General features: G+C 41.5%; 1 protein-coding gene across 4 annotated transcripts in view; it reads left to right on the top strand.

Moving 5' to 3' along the window:
- Window positions 1–12,890, top strand: part of TRIM37 (tripartite motif containing 37) — a 171,726-nt gene that overhangs the window by 121,243 nt on the left and 37,593 nt on the right. For 3 of the 4 annotated variants that reach the window (XM_070478548.1, XM_070478547.1, XM_070478550.1), the window contains exons 23-24: window positions 9,217–9,327; window positions 10,873–10,951. In XM_070478548.1, coding sequence (XP_070334649.1) covers window positions 9,217–9,327; window positions 10,873–10,951 — 190 coding nt within the window. Of the gene's footprint in view, window positions 1–9,216; window positions 9,328–10,872; window positions 12,131–12,890 lie in introns of those variants that run through there. The other variant, XM_070478549.1, reaches the window with a different exon arrangement.

The raw sequence follows: 12,890 nt of genomic DNA, 5'->3' as shown, positions 1-12,890 counted from the left end.
ACTGATTGAGGTGAAAACTCGAACCAGGGTGAACCTTAGGAATCACTTACCAGAGTGGGTTATAGTTATACCTGGGAGTGGGTTACAGTTACACATCCCACATCTCAGGGGTGCTGGGTATGTGTTAATGCTGGTGGAGGGGAGCAGAGAGGGCAGTTGAATACCCCTGGTCAGGTGTTGAGAGACTAGTTAATAGCCAATTAAAATATGAAATGATGAGCGCTGCGATAGCGTATGTAGGGAGCTCAGCTAATACGTGGGCTTCCCTTGTGGCTCTGTGGTGAAAAACCCACCTGCAAGTGCGGGAGATGTGGGTTCAGTTGCTGCATTGGGAAGGTCCCCTGGAGAAGGAAATAGCAACCCACTCCAGTATTCTTGCCTGGGAAATCCATGGAAACAGGAGCCTGGCGGGCTGCAGTCTGTGAGGTCGAAAGAGTCAAGACACGACTTAGTGACTGAACAACAACTGGCATGTAATAATAAAAACAGTAGATAATATTTGCAAGCCCTCATTAGGATGAGACTGCTCAGTGCAGACCTACATGGTGGTTACTTTTATCATCTTGACCTTACAGGTGACTAGGCTAAGGCCTTAAAGGTGTAACTTACCGTAGTTAGTCACAGAGCCAGTGCTCTTCACTGCCACCTCTCTACTAGTCTAGTCCACCCTTGGAAAGACCATCCTTAGGGATGAGCATGAATTAGTACGAGTCAGGTGAAGACTGGTGAAAGGTGAGCCCACAGTGGAGGCAGAGGCCAGATCATGGAGAGTTACACTGTGTGTCTAGCTAGAATCTGGACTTTGTCCTTTGAATGGGATCTAAGCAAGAAGTGAGATAATAAAATTATGTTTTAAAATTCCTACTCTGGTTGTGCTGGAAACTGGGGATGGGGTGTGGAACTCTGGGGACAGAAAGATGGTAAGAAGCCTGTTAAATTAAACTCGGTGAGAGATGACTTGCACTTTTAAATTTCAGCCTTCATCTCATAACTTCACATTTCTCAATTTTTCTATATAAATAGCTAGCCAGCCCTAAAAAACCCCATAAGTTTTGACATTAGCTTCATTTCATTTCTTTTTTTAAAGGTGATTGTTAACAGCTTATCCTAAACTGGAGCAAGTCATTTGCTTGGCCACATTTAGAGTCGCCTGTGCACTCAGAAGTAGGGAATCCACCTGCAGTGCAGGAGGTGCGGGATTCTGGTTTGACCCCTGGGGCGGGAACATTCCCTCAGAGGAGGAAATGGCAGCCCACTCCAGTATCCTTGCCTGGAAAAAATTCCATGGACAGAGGAGCCTGGCGGTTACAGTCTGGCGTCAAAAAAGAGTCAGACACAGCTGAGCGACTGGGAACACATGCACTTTCAGGTCCTTGAGCCTGAGGTTTAGTGCTGGCAGTTTCTCAGCAACACCTTCTTCTTAGGTAAGGAGTGTGCAGTGATGCAGGGCACCTCGAGCGCAGTAAGAGAAGTCGCTGGAAACATGCAGATCAATAGTGCCGAGGAAACCCACCACTGCAGTTTGTTGCTGAACAGTTTATTCACCACTGGAATCCCAGGCTCGGCAGTAAGGAGACTGCAGGAAGGGATTAGGTAGACTAAAGGAGCTCTGTGCCGTTTGGAATTTGCTTTATGAGAGAAGAATCGGTTCTTACTTACTGCTGTGGGTATTATTCTATCAGCAGCAGGAGCCAGTTTTCAAGAAACCTTTACTTTTCACACCTATAAGCCTTGGTGAAAAGTTGAGTGAGGTAGTCTGGTATCTGTGCTTAGGAAAAACAGGGCTCTTTATTCTTGAGCAGAATGCCTAAAAGAACATTTTCTGTGCCAGGTCACTGTAAATTGGTGTCTTTCTCCTCCTCTTTCTCCTCCCTACTGCCAAGCTGTTTGAAGAAACTTTAAATAAGGCATTCTTTTTGTTACTAGCTGGGAATTTGGGACAACTAAAGCAGTCTCTTAAATGTTCCTGAGGGTCAATAAAATGTGACATTTCTGAGACATGACAGTCATCAACAGACCTTTTCCTTTCTAACTGGGATCATATGGGACAACCTTGTATAATCTCCTGGTTAATGCCTGTGTTCCAAAAATCTTGTCCTTCCCAGTTGATACCCTACAGAATTCCATAGGTAGACCAGTTTCTTCCTTGTTCTATCTAAAACTGGAGACTATGTGATTGAGTTCTACTGAATTAGCACAGTCCCTTTCAATTAAGTCAGGGTTGTCCCTGTCCCAGGGGAAAGCTGTGGTATGCCTGTTACAAACCTTACTGGTACCTTGTTTAAGAGTAATACAAAGTCTGATCCTCCAGCATTGCTGATCCCTTTTGGTATGTCAATCAAAAAGTTTCTAATGGAACTTGCAAAACCCCAGTGTAACTTGCTTCCTACAGTATAAGCAGTAGGAAGATTTACTGTCTTGTATTAACAGGAAGTCTCACCTAGTTCTTGTTGGACAGTATCAAGGCTGGAAAATTTAGCTGCTTAATGTCATCAGAGCTTCCCTGGTGGTGCAGATGGTAAAGAATCTACCTGCAATGTGGGAGACCTGGGTTTGATCCCTGGGTCGGGAAGATCTCCTAGAGAAGGGAATGGCAACTCACTCCAGTATTCTTGCCTGGGAAATCCAGGGGATGGGGGAGCCTGGTGGGCTACAGCCCACGGGGTCGCAGAGTCTTTCAGACTCTCACTCTCAGTGAGAGTCATATCACCAAGAACCTGTTTCCCCCACCTCCATTCCCTTTTCTTCTGCTCTGCGGTTCTAAGCAAGTTGACTTAGCTCCCCTCAGGATGGCAAGGTGGTTGCTGCAGTTCCAGACTTCATACAGAATCAGAATAACGTTCTGGGTTTAGTGGAACATTATTTCATTTTATATGTCTCTATTTATCAATGAGGAGAACCTTCCTTAGAGTTCATCTGATTAGTCACTAGGCAAAGAAAAGGAAACTTGATCAAGTCTAAACATCTGTGGTTCCCCTCCCTGATCCATTCTACCTGGACACACGAAGAAGGGAAGAAAACTGAACAATGTTGAGGTTCTCCTGGAAAGGAGGAGGGCAAGTGGAGCAAGGCTTTGCTCTGCCAAGTTGTTGATGTATTTTCCAAGCAGCTGAAGCACCCTTGAAACTTGGAACTACTGAGCATATAGTGAATCCTCAGAAAATATTGTAGGTGATTGACTCAGAAATAGCCTATTTCAAATTTTACTTCAAGATGCAGGATTTTGGTTTGGATTTTTTTCCCCCACATTAACATCTCGGAAACATCTTACATTTAATGGTTCAGTTCAGTCACTCAGTCGTGTCCGACTCCTTGCGACCCCATGGACTGCAGCACGCCATGCTTCCCTGTCCATCACCAACTTCCAGAGCCTGCTCAAACTTATGTCCATCAAGTCGGTGATGCCATCCAGCCAACTCATCCTGTCCCCTTCCTCCTGCCTTCAATCTTTCCCACATTAGGATCTTTTCAGTGAGTCAGCTCTTCGCATCAGGTGGCCAAAGTATTGGAGTTTCAGCTTCATCATCAGTCCTTCCCATAAATATTCAGGACTGATTTCCTTTAGGATTGACTGGTTTGATCTCCTCGCAGTCTGAGGGACTCTGAGTCTTCTCCAACACCACAGTTCAAAAGCATCCGTTCTTCAATGCTCAGCTTTCCTCATAGTCCAACTCTCACACCCATACATGACTACTGGAAAAACCGTAGCTTTGGCTAGATGGACCTTTGTTGGCAAAGTAATGTCTCTGCTTTTTAATATGCTGTCTACATTGGTCACAGCTTTTCTTCCAAGGAGCACACGTCTTTTAATTTCATGGCTGCAGTCACCATCTGCAGTGATTTTGGAGTCCCCCAAAATAAAGTCTCTCATTGTTTCCATTGTTTCCCCATCTATTTGCCATGAAATGATGGGACCAGATGCCACGATCTTAGTTTTCTGAATGTTGAGTTTTAAGCCAACTTTTTCACTCTCCTCTTTCACTTTCATCAAGAGGCTCTTTAGTTCTTCGCTTTCTGCCATAAAGGTGGTGTCATCTGCATAGCTGAGGTATTGATATTATTCCCAGCAATCTTGATTCCAGCTTGTGCTTCATCCAGCCCGCAATTTCGCATGATGTACTCTGCATTTAAGTTAAATAAGCAGGATGACAGTATACAGCCTTTACGTACTCCTTTCCTGATTTGGAACCAGTCTGTTCCATGTCTGGTTCTAACTGTTGCTTCTTGACCTGCATACAGATTTCTCAGGTGGCAGGTAATGTGGTCTGGTATTCCCATTTCTTTAAAAATTTTCCAGTTTGTTGTGATCCACACATTTAGTGATATCTTACAATTATTATCATTGATAGCCAGTGTGTGAAAACTTGTAGACACCTTCTGGGAGGATTAAGAAAAGTCCTATATTCAGATTTCTCACAGTTGGTGAGGTATCACCAGTTCGCTTCACCCTTTAATGCGGTTGGTACTCGTTGTAACGTATGGGGCAAAGCACATGGCAGTAGGCTGTGAGCCGCCGCTTGACAGCAGCTACTTCCATTTATTTGACCTTATGTTGTGTTTACTTGCTCTCACTGATGGCAGTGGGTTGTACGGACCCGGGACCTGTGACCTAGAGATCAAGAGACCAATTTAGTTTTCTCATTCACAGAACTAGGGAACTTCAGATCTTAGGACTTGATAAAAGACCAAAGTGTATTTTCATGCAGGAATTCCTTTCCAACATTTCTTGGGAAATGCATGTTCTTCTGAATCCTGAGAAAAATGAGTCAAGAAATAAAAAAACTGAAAAAGTTATTCTTATTCTCCTGGTAGTGTTAATCTTTAGCAGTCAACACAGAATCATGGGGGCTTTTCTGGTGGTCCAGTGGTTAAGACTCCATGCTTCCCTTGCAGGGGGCGTGGGTTCAGTCCCAAGGCAGGAAACTTAAGACCCCACACGCTGCGTGGGATTGAGGTTAGATTAGAGAACAGCAGCAGCAGCGCAGAGACATGACCATTTTGGAAGGATCTGCTTACGGCAAGTTGGAAACGTAAACTGGAAATGCTGACAGCTAGAATCAAAAGTTAATAAGACCGTGAATAAGACCTAGAGTCAAAAGTTAATAAGACCTTGGAAAGAGGCAGTTGCAACCAAGTCGGTCCTGGCTATAGCTGTTGCCGTATTGTGTGTTCATGGCCCTGTCTGCTGCTATATAAGTATTAACGAGTCTCTCCCATCTTACCCTATACAGCCGGGGTCCCCAGCTTGTTAGGAATAGGACTGCACAGCAGGAAGTCATATCCCCACCCCCCACCCACCTGCATGTGAGAAAATAGTCTCTGCTGCCAAAAAGGTTGGGGACTAACTGCTAGACAGGAATCCTGTGTGTGTGCTCCAAGAAATAGGAAGTTTCGGAAGCAAAGTGTTCTCATATTGGCATTTTTGACGTGTGATTCCATGTAATGCTCTAAACCTTGCTGGGAGTTTAAGTGTTACGTTTTCAACTATTAGCTAATAATATTCACAGAATGTTCCAGTATTTGAATATTTAGTGTTGGCTACAGTTCTTGTAAATACTACAAACTAACCAAAAATTTTAAAAGATATATAATAAAGAGTTTGAAAAATATTTTAAGTATTTAAAGAATAACTTAAGATTTTGGGAATTCCTGAGGATTTCAGTTCCTTGTTTGTGAATCCTGGAGGATAGTATGTCTCAGGAGTTCAGAAACACTGGTACCAAGAGGTCAGGTTTGTGCTTGGAGTTTCACCATATGCTGTGGCTTGGCTGCTCAGTTGCGTCCGAGCTCCTCTGTCCGTGGGATTCTCCAGGGAAGAATACTGGAGTGGGTTGCCATTCCCTTCTCCAGGGGATCTTTCCAACCCAGGGATTGAACCTGGGTCTCCGCAGGGCAGGCAGATTCTGAGCCACTAGGGAAGCCACTGGAACACTTGCTGGTTTGAGAGTTCTCGGCAACAGTTCTGTGAAGGGCCACAAGGTGGAGGTAGTGCTTCACGCAGGGAGCTGGTTTGGGCTCTCAACGGTCTTGCTCTTGACTTGAGACTGTGGATTGGATCCCTGGGACAGGAAGATCCCCTGGAGAAGGAAATGGCAGCCCACTCCAGCATTCTTGCCTGGGAAATCCCATGGACTGAGGAGCCTCCTGGGCTGTAGTTCTTGGGATCTCAAAGAGTCGGTCACGACTGAGCACACACATACTTGAGCAGGAGGGTTTTTTCCTTTGCTGAGAAAGGAGATTTCAGAAACATCCAGCCATCTTCAAAATGTTTAAGGGAGAAATAATACTATACAAACTCTTCTTAAAAACAGAGTAAGAGGAATTTATCAGTAAAGCTATCTGGGGCTACAGTTTTCTTTGTTGATGGCTTTTTTAAACTACCAAGTTTCATTTCTTTTAATGCTTAACATACCTATTCATAGGTTATCTATTTTATCTATTTTTACCTGAATGAATTTTGGCGGTTTGTGTCTGTCAAAGGATTGGTCTGTTTCATTGGTGTTCTTGACTTCATGAACATAAAATTTTTTTATACTGTTCCCTTATTACCCTTTTAATGTCTGTAGATTCTGTAGTGATGTTCCCTTTTATTTCTGATATTGCTGATTTTGTTTGCTCTTTTTTACCTTAGTCTGCCTAAAAGCTTTCGAATTTTGTTTGTTTGTTTTTGCCTTGTAGCATGGAGCACGATCTTAGTTCTCTGACCAGGGACAGAACCCACGCTCCCTGTGGTTGAAGCGTGGGGTCTTGACCACTGGCCTTTTTATCCTCCTGTTTGTTAACCTCTTTTTTATAATGCTCATTTCATTGTTCTTTAACACTGATTAATTTCCTCTTTCACTCTTGCTTAAATTCATCTATTAATAGTTTAATTTTAACAACAATATCTTAGTAATTCTTTAAAAATCTTATCTTTTCCACATTAAACAGAATTACATAGTCTCTTTCTTGTTATTTTATGAAAAATTTTTGGTGTTGTCCTTCTGTCTGTATACCTACTGACTCTCACTTTAGGCAGATTGTCTGCCTTGTTTGTAAATTTTGATTGGAACATGCCTTTTTGAGATTTTTACTACCCTTTGTAGAAAATTTGAGTGTTCTTTTTTTTTCCCTCCTGTATAATAATTGTGACCTGGATGGTGGAAGTTTCCTACCACACAGGTCTTTTAAATGTTTCTAAAGTGTTCATGAGTGTTTTTTAGATCTGCTTCTGTTAGATAATTTCAACATGATTTCTGTCATCTCAGCATTGATATTTGTTGCTTATCTCTACCTGGCTTTTCACGTGCTGAAATAATTTTGGAATGTATTCTGGACATGTTCTTAAAAACTTTTTTTATTTATTTTATTTTTTGGTTGTGATGGATCTTCACTGCTGCATGGGCTGTGCTCTGGTCTTGGTGAGCGGAGGCCGCTCTGGCTGCAGTGCCCGGGCTTCCCCTGGCGGTGGCGTCTCTTGTTGCGGAGCGCGGGCGCTCGGGCCGTGGGCTCAGTAGCTGCAGGTCCCGGGCTCTAGGGCACAGGCTCAGTAGTCGTGGCACCCAGGCTTAGTTGCGCCAAGACCTGTGAGATCTGCCTGGACCAGGGAAGGAGCCCGTGTCTCCTGCGTTGGCAGGTGGATTCTTTACCATGAGCCACCAGGGAAGCCCCCGAGGCATTTTTAATACGATTTTTGTGGGACCCTGGGTCTTCTTTAAATCTCTAAGTTTGTTGGTACTTCAGATTTTTATCTACACCAGTATGTGTGATTACAGAGTCCTCAAGTAGCTACTTCATGCGTTCTGTCAAGGATTTATAACTGCCTTCAGTGGAAAAGGTGGAGTGGAATGTGTTTGCTTCATCTTACCTAGAATCTTCCCTCCAGAGGATTTTACATTTGCTTTATTAAAAAACACTAGCTCCTGACCAATTTTTATGTTCCTTTCCTAAGATTTGAACTTCAACTTTAAATCCCAAACCTAAATTAGGCACACTGCCCTTTGTTTGAATTCTGAGGTGAACTGAGTGCAGAAACCAGACAAAATTCCCTACTGTCTTCCTGTGACAGTAGACATAGTTATTTATTCTTTCAGTAAGAGTTTTAGTTTTATCCCGGAGCACAGACTTAGCCTCAGTTTCATCCCCCTTCCTGTGGTGGATCCAGTGTTTTCTGCCTGTCCCCGACAGAGGATTCCCTGATGGCTCAGGCGGTAAAGCGTCTGCTTGCGATGCAGAAGACCTGGGTTCAGTCCCGGGGTTGGGAGGACCTCCTGGAGAAGGAAATGGCAACCCACTCCAGTATTCTAGCCTGGAGAATCCCATGGACAAAGAAGCCTAGTAGGCTATAGTCCATGAAGTAGCAAAACGTCGGTCACAACTTCTCTTTCACTTTCAACAGAGGAGTAAAGGTTTTCTGGGACTTCCTGGCGGTCCAGTGGTTAAGACTCTGTACTTACACTGCAGGGGGCGTGGGTTCCATCCCTGGGTGGAATGAAGATCCTGCACACAGTAGTGTCGCCAAAACAAACAAACTTTCACCGCAAGCTCTCTGGGGTGACGTCATCTACCCCACTATTTTTCCTTATCCTTTTTTCTGCTATACCATGGATTTCCCTTTTTTCTTTTAAATATAGCTGTTCATTAAAACTTCAAGATTTTATTTTATCTAGCATTTATAAGGGTTTATAGCAGAGAGATTTTTCAGATTTTCTTGATCTCTGTCTCGTTGAACTAGAAAAATTCTATAGAACTTGTCTTTTAAAAATCAACTCATGCACGAAAACAAAATTGGAGGCCTACATGGGATAGTAAGTCATTTATTGAGAAAATTACTGGAGTTTTGTATACACACATGTAGATATAAGTGTAAATGTATATTTGTGTTTGTGTGTTTATATTTGCGTATATTTTAGGCTAGAAACTAAAGCTCCTGTTAAAATTATCAAGGGAAAAAAAAACCCAGTGTATTTGCTTTGGAAAAGATATTTTCAGTATAATGAAATTAATACTGGCTTTCAATTAAAACTTTTCAGATACTTTGAGAACAGAGATAAACAGGCTCTAAATAACTAGAGAACCGAGTTCTGTGTGGTCACTTTTTCTGTTTTGTTTGCTTCCTATCTGCTATTACCTTGGCATTCAGTGTAAAATTCCGTAGGAATCTCAGGTCGGGTAGGGAGACTGCCTTTTTCGTGCCGTGGTTTCTTGTCAGACATGTTCTCTGCTTCTCCCTGCCAGGAATGAGCAGCGACAGCGACATCGAATGTGACACGGAGAACGAGGAGCAGGAGGAGCGCGCAGGCCTGGGCGGGTTTAGCGACCCCTTCATGGCACAGCCCCCAGACGAAGGTGCGGCCCGCGGCGGCGTCTCCCAGGGCTCGCAAAACCACCTCTGCGGCTGCTGCTGCTCTTTCCTTTGCTTCTGTCTCTGCTTCTTTTTTAAATTACTGTCATCTGTGAGGTGACATTCTGTGGGTAGACTAAATGATGAGTATTGAAAAAATTTGGTAGGCTGTGTTTGCCTGGTCAGACACCTGATGATGCATGCTACTTAATGGGCGAAGCTGATGTTGACAACCTGCTTTGGTACAGCCTATGACCCGAGAATAGCTTTTACATTTTAAAGAGTTGTTTGAAAAAAAAGAAAGCAAAACAGAGACCGATAGTGGCCTGTGTTGCCTAAGTGTTAGCCAGCCCCCTTGGGAGGTTTCAGATACTTGATTTTCTTTTTTCTTTTCAGAGAGATTTGTAGCTTAGCTAATAAAGTAAGTTTTTAAAAGACAGCCTTTTCCAAGGACTTCCCTGGTGGTTCAGTGGTTAAGAATCCGCTTTCCAATGCAGGGGACACAGGTCCGATCCCTGGTCAGGGCACTAAGATCCCACATCCACCAGGGCAGCTAAGCCTGTGTACAACTAAAGAGAAGCCCATGGGTCGCACCTAGAGAAGCCTGCGTGCTGTAGTGAGAAATCTCACAGGCTGCAGTGAAGACCTGTGCTGCAACTAAGACCCAGTGCAGCCAAATAAATAAATATATTTTTAAAAAGGACAACCTTTTCTGAGTTTAGAAATGTGTACAGATTATAGAGTCATTGATTTACCTCTTCCTTCCAAAAAATCAAAAAGTCTTAGGGGAAAAACTGAGAGAAATCCATTGTTACTAGTTTTATTTTAGATGTACAACATAATGGTTCGATACATTGCAAAATGATCACCACTATAAATTTAGTTAACTTGCATCGCCCATTATTAGTATTTTATCCATAGACCTTAATGGTTAATCTGAGCATTCCTCTATAAGAGATCCTGGAATGACAACATTGTCAGGCCAGTGTTAATTGTCATCTTTTATTTTTATTTTACGTTATTTCCCTGATAGGCTAGTGTCTTTTTTCAATACAGAGCCAAGTGTTTGATGATTTTTAAGTATTAAGGTACTCTTAGTAATTTTCTCTGCTTCTAAAAGAAGCAGCCAAATTTGATGCAGTTATTTTGAGCGTTGGTGGGTTTTTGTAGTGATGTTTGCATGCTCAGTTTAATTGACTTGGAGATACATTTTATATTTACAAAAGCATCTTTTGAGTGTCCACCATCATCATTCCTTACTCTGTTCTTCAGCTGCTCCCAGGGTGTCCCCAGAGGACAGCAGGCAGTGCCTTCTGTCTTCTAATTGTGGGCATCTATTAACACATTTTGGTTTTTTCTCCTTTATTTTCTGTTTGTGTTTGTTTATGGTTGACTCTGATAAAGAATTCTCTAAGAATAGAGATTTGTTTACAACCCAGCACATCTTTCTTTATCACTTAGTAACACACTTGCTAAGATCATTTAGAGATATGGAAGAGAAAATACAGGCCTTTAAAAATTGTTAACTGTTTTTTATTATTTTCTCCTAGATACACATTCCAGTTTTCCTGATGGTGAACAAATAGGCCCTGAAGATCTCAGCTTCAGTACTGATGAAAACAGCGGAAGGTAATTTTCAAATCAAGAGAACTGACTTGCAAGCCACCTTGACCCTGAAATTCGCTGTCGTTGGTGCTCAAATTTGTCAATGGTCAGATAATCAGATTTTTTCACCATCTCTACTTGAAATAGTAATTGAGACTTTAGAAAGTAGCACGATTCTAGTATAAAACATTAGTACAAAGGAAAAAATTAAATGTGGGAAGAATTCTGTGTAATGTAATGAAATAACAGTGTAGCCTCAATTAATTTAGTACATTAGTGTATTCATAAAAGGCAGTTTGTCTGCTCCAGCAGACGGGCAGCTAGCTGCCAGGAAACGGGCTTGGAGGCCGCGCATGTGCCCAGTCTCTGCTTGTCGTTGGCGCTCTCCTGTCTGGGCTGGAGACTCGGTTCTGCTGAAATGACCGCCTTTGTAGTTTGGGTTTTAATTACAGTTTCTAGTTTCATTAGTGCCTGTAGACTAGTGAGGAGAAATATCACTAATGTGTAGATTCTGCCCTGAAGACACTTTATGTGAATAACTGAAGTAACACTAGACTGAATCTCCTCTTTGGAATGTGTTGACTGACTGAGGTTAATTTTTCTTTTCTTATTTGTTCAAGTGCAGGCAGGCACACTGATTAATGGCACATACACTATCTTTTGTGTGAGTTTTACAAATGCGGTTTTAAATGAATTAAGTTAATGTGAATTGCTTATGTTCTTGGTCATATAAACACATGTAAGAACATTTAAAATTATTTCACTTTGTTCTGCTTCTTACCAAACAACTACAGAGCAACAAGTATTTTAAAACCCTGTTTTTTTCCTTTGTTTTCATTAGCTGGACATTGATTTCAGTGTCAATACATTTAAAGATTCCCACATGTTATACATGAAAGTGTGCTATAACGTTTACTTTTATACTCAGAATTAGTCCAAAATTATTGCCAGACTTCACCATTGTGCTCCTGCATTTGTTTTTGAGCTGCTATACCATTTGAAAAGGACACTGAAAGCTGACTAAGAGACTATTGGAAAAGCATGAGTTACATATACATTTGAGAGGCATTTCATCTGCTTATTTTTACTTAATGAATATTGTTCCCTTTTCCATGTGTAGTGTCTTGCCGAACACTATGATTCATGGTTTGCTTTTGTTCAAAACAGTTTGCACTTTTTGTTAATAAAATGAACTTGAGAAAATGTTATGTCTCTGCAATTTATTAAAACTGGGACAGGAAGCCCTCTTTTTCGTATTCTTATTGCCTGTGTATAATAGATGCTTTTGAGCTGTTATTAGATGCATAGGGAAGTTAGAAGACTTATTTATAATCTCCATAATGTATGTGGTTACTTTTCCCCCTTAAATTAGTTGGAAATATTTAAGTAGTGTAATCAGATGAGAAGTACAAACTGAGCATTTGCTTACTGTCATGATAGCATTGATATGCCACTATATGGTTATTAAGTAGCTTATTGTGCAGTGATGTAAAATGTTACTAATAAGTTCTTCACATTTCATTTTCTGTTAGCTAGAGATGTATTTGTGTTTAGTACATTTTGATGAGATCACATTTTAAATCCAGCTTTGTCTTATTTCTGCACTACATTGTAATGGGTAAAAGTGTTACGTAAGAATTTTGTCCCATTGGTGTTGACAGCAAGTCATTGTAAGACTTGATATTGTAGGGTTTCTTTTTTTTTTCAAGTGCGTCTTTTAAGAATTCATAAACACACTTGTGATTGACTCTACTTTGAAACTCACTGTTGCATAGCTGTTTCTTGACCTGTATTTGATATAAAACTGAGTGCTTTTTCATGAACCTTGGTAAGTTCTTATTTTCAAAATATGGAAAACCACATGTGGTTAAGAATTAAGAGAAACCTGAGACTAGACTGTTCATTTGGGAAAATTTGTAAGAGCTTTAAGCACAAGTGATTTAATCATGAAATTCTCTTGGGT

Source organism: Odocoileus virginianus, chromosome 17 (genome assembly GCF_023699985.2).
Source record: "Odocoileus virginianus isolate 20LAN1187 ecotype Illinois chromosome 17, Ovbor_1.2, whole genome shotgun sequence".
Lineage (NCBI taxonomy): Eukaryota > Metazoa > Chordata > Mammalia > Artiodactyla > Cervidae > Odocoileus > Odocoileus virginianus.
This window is presented reverse-complemented; position numbering and strand designations above follow the sequence as displayed.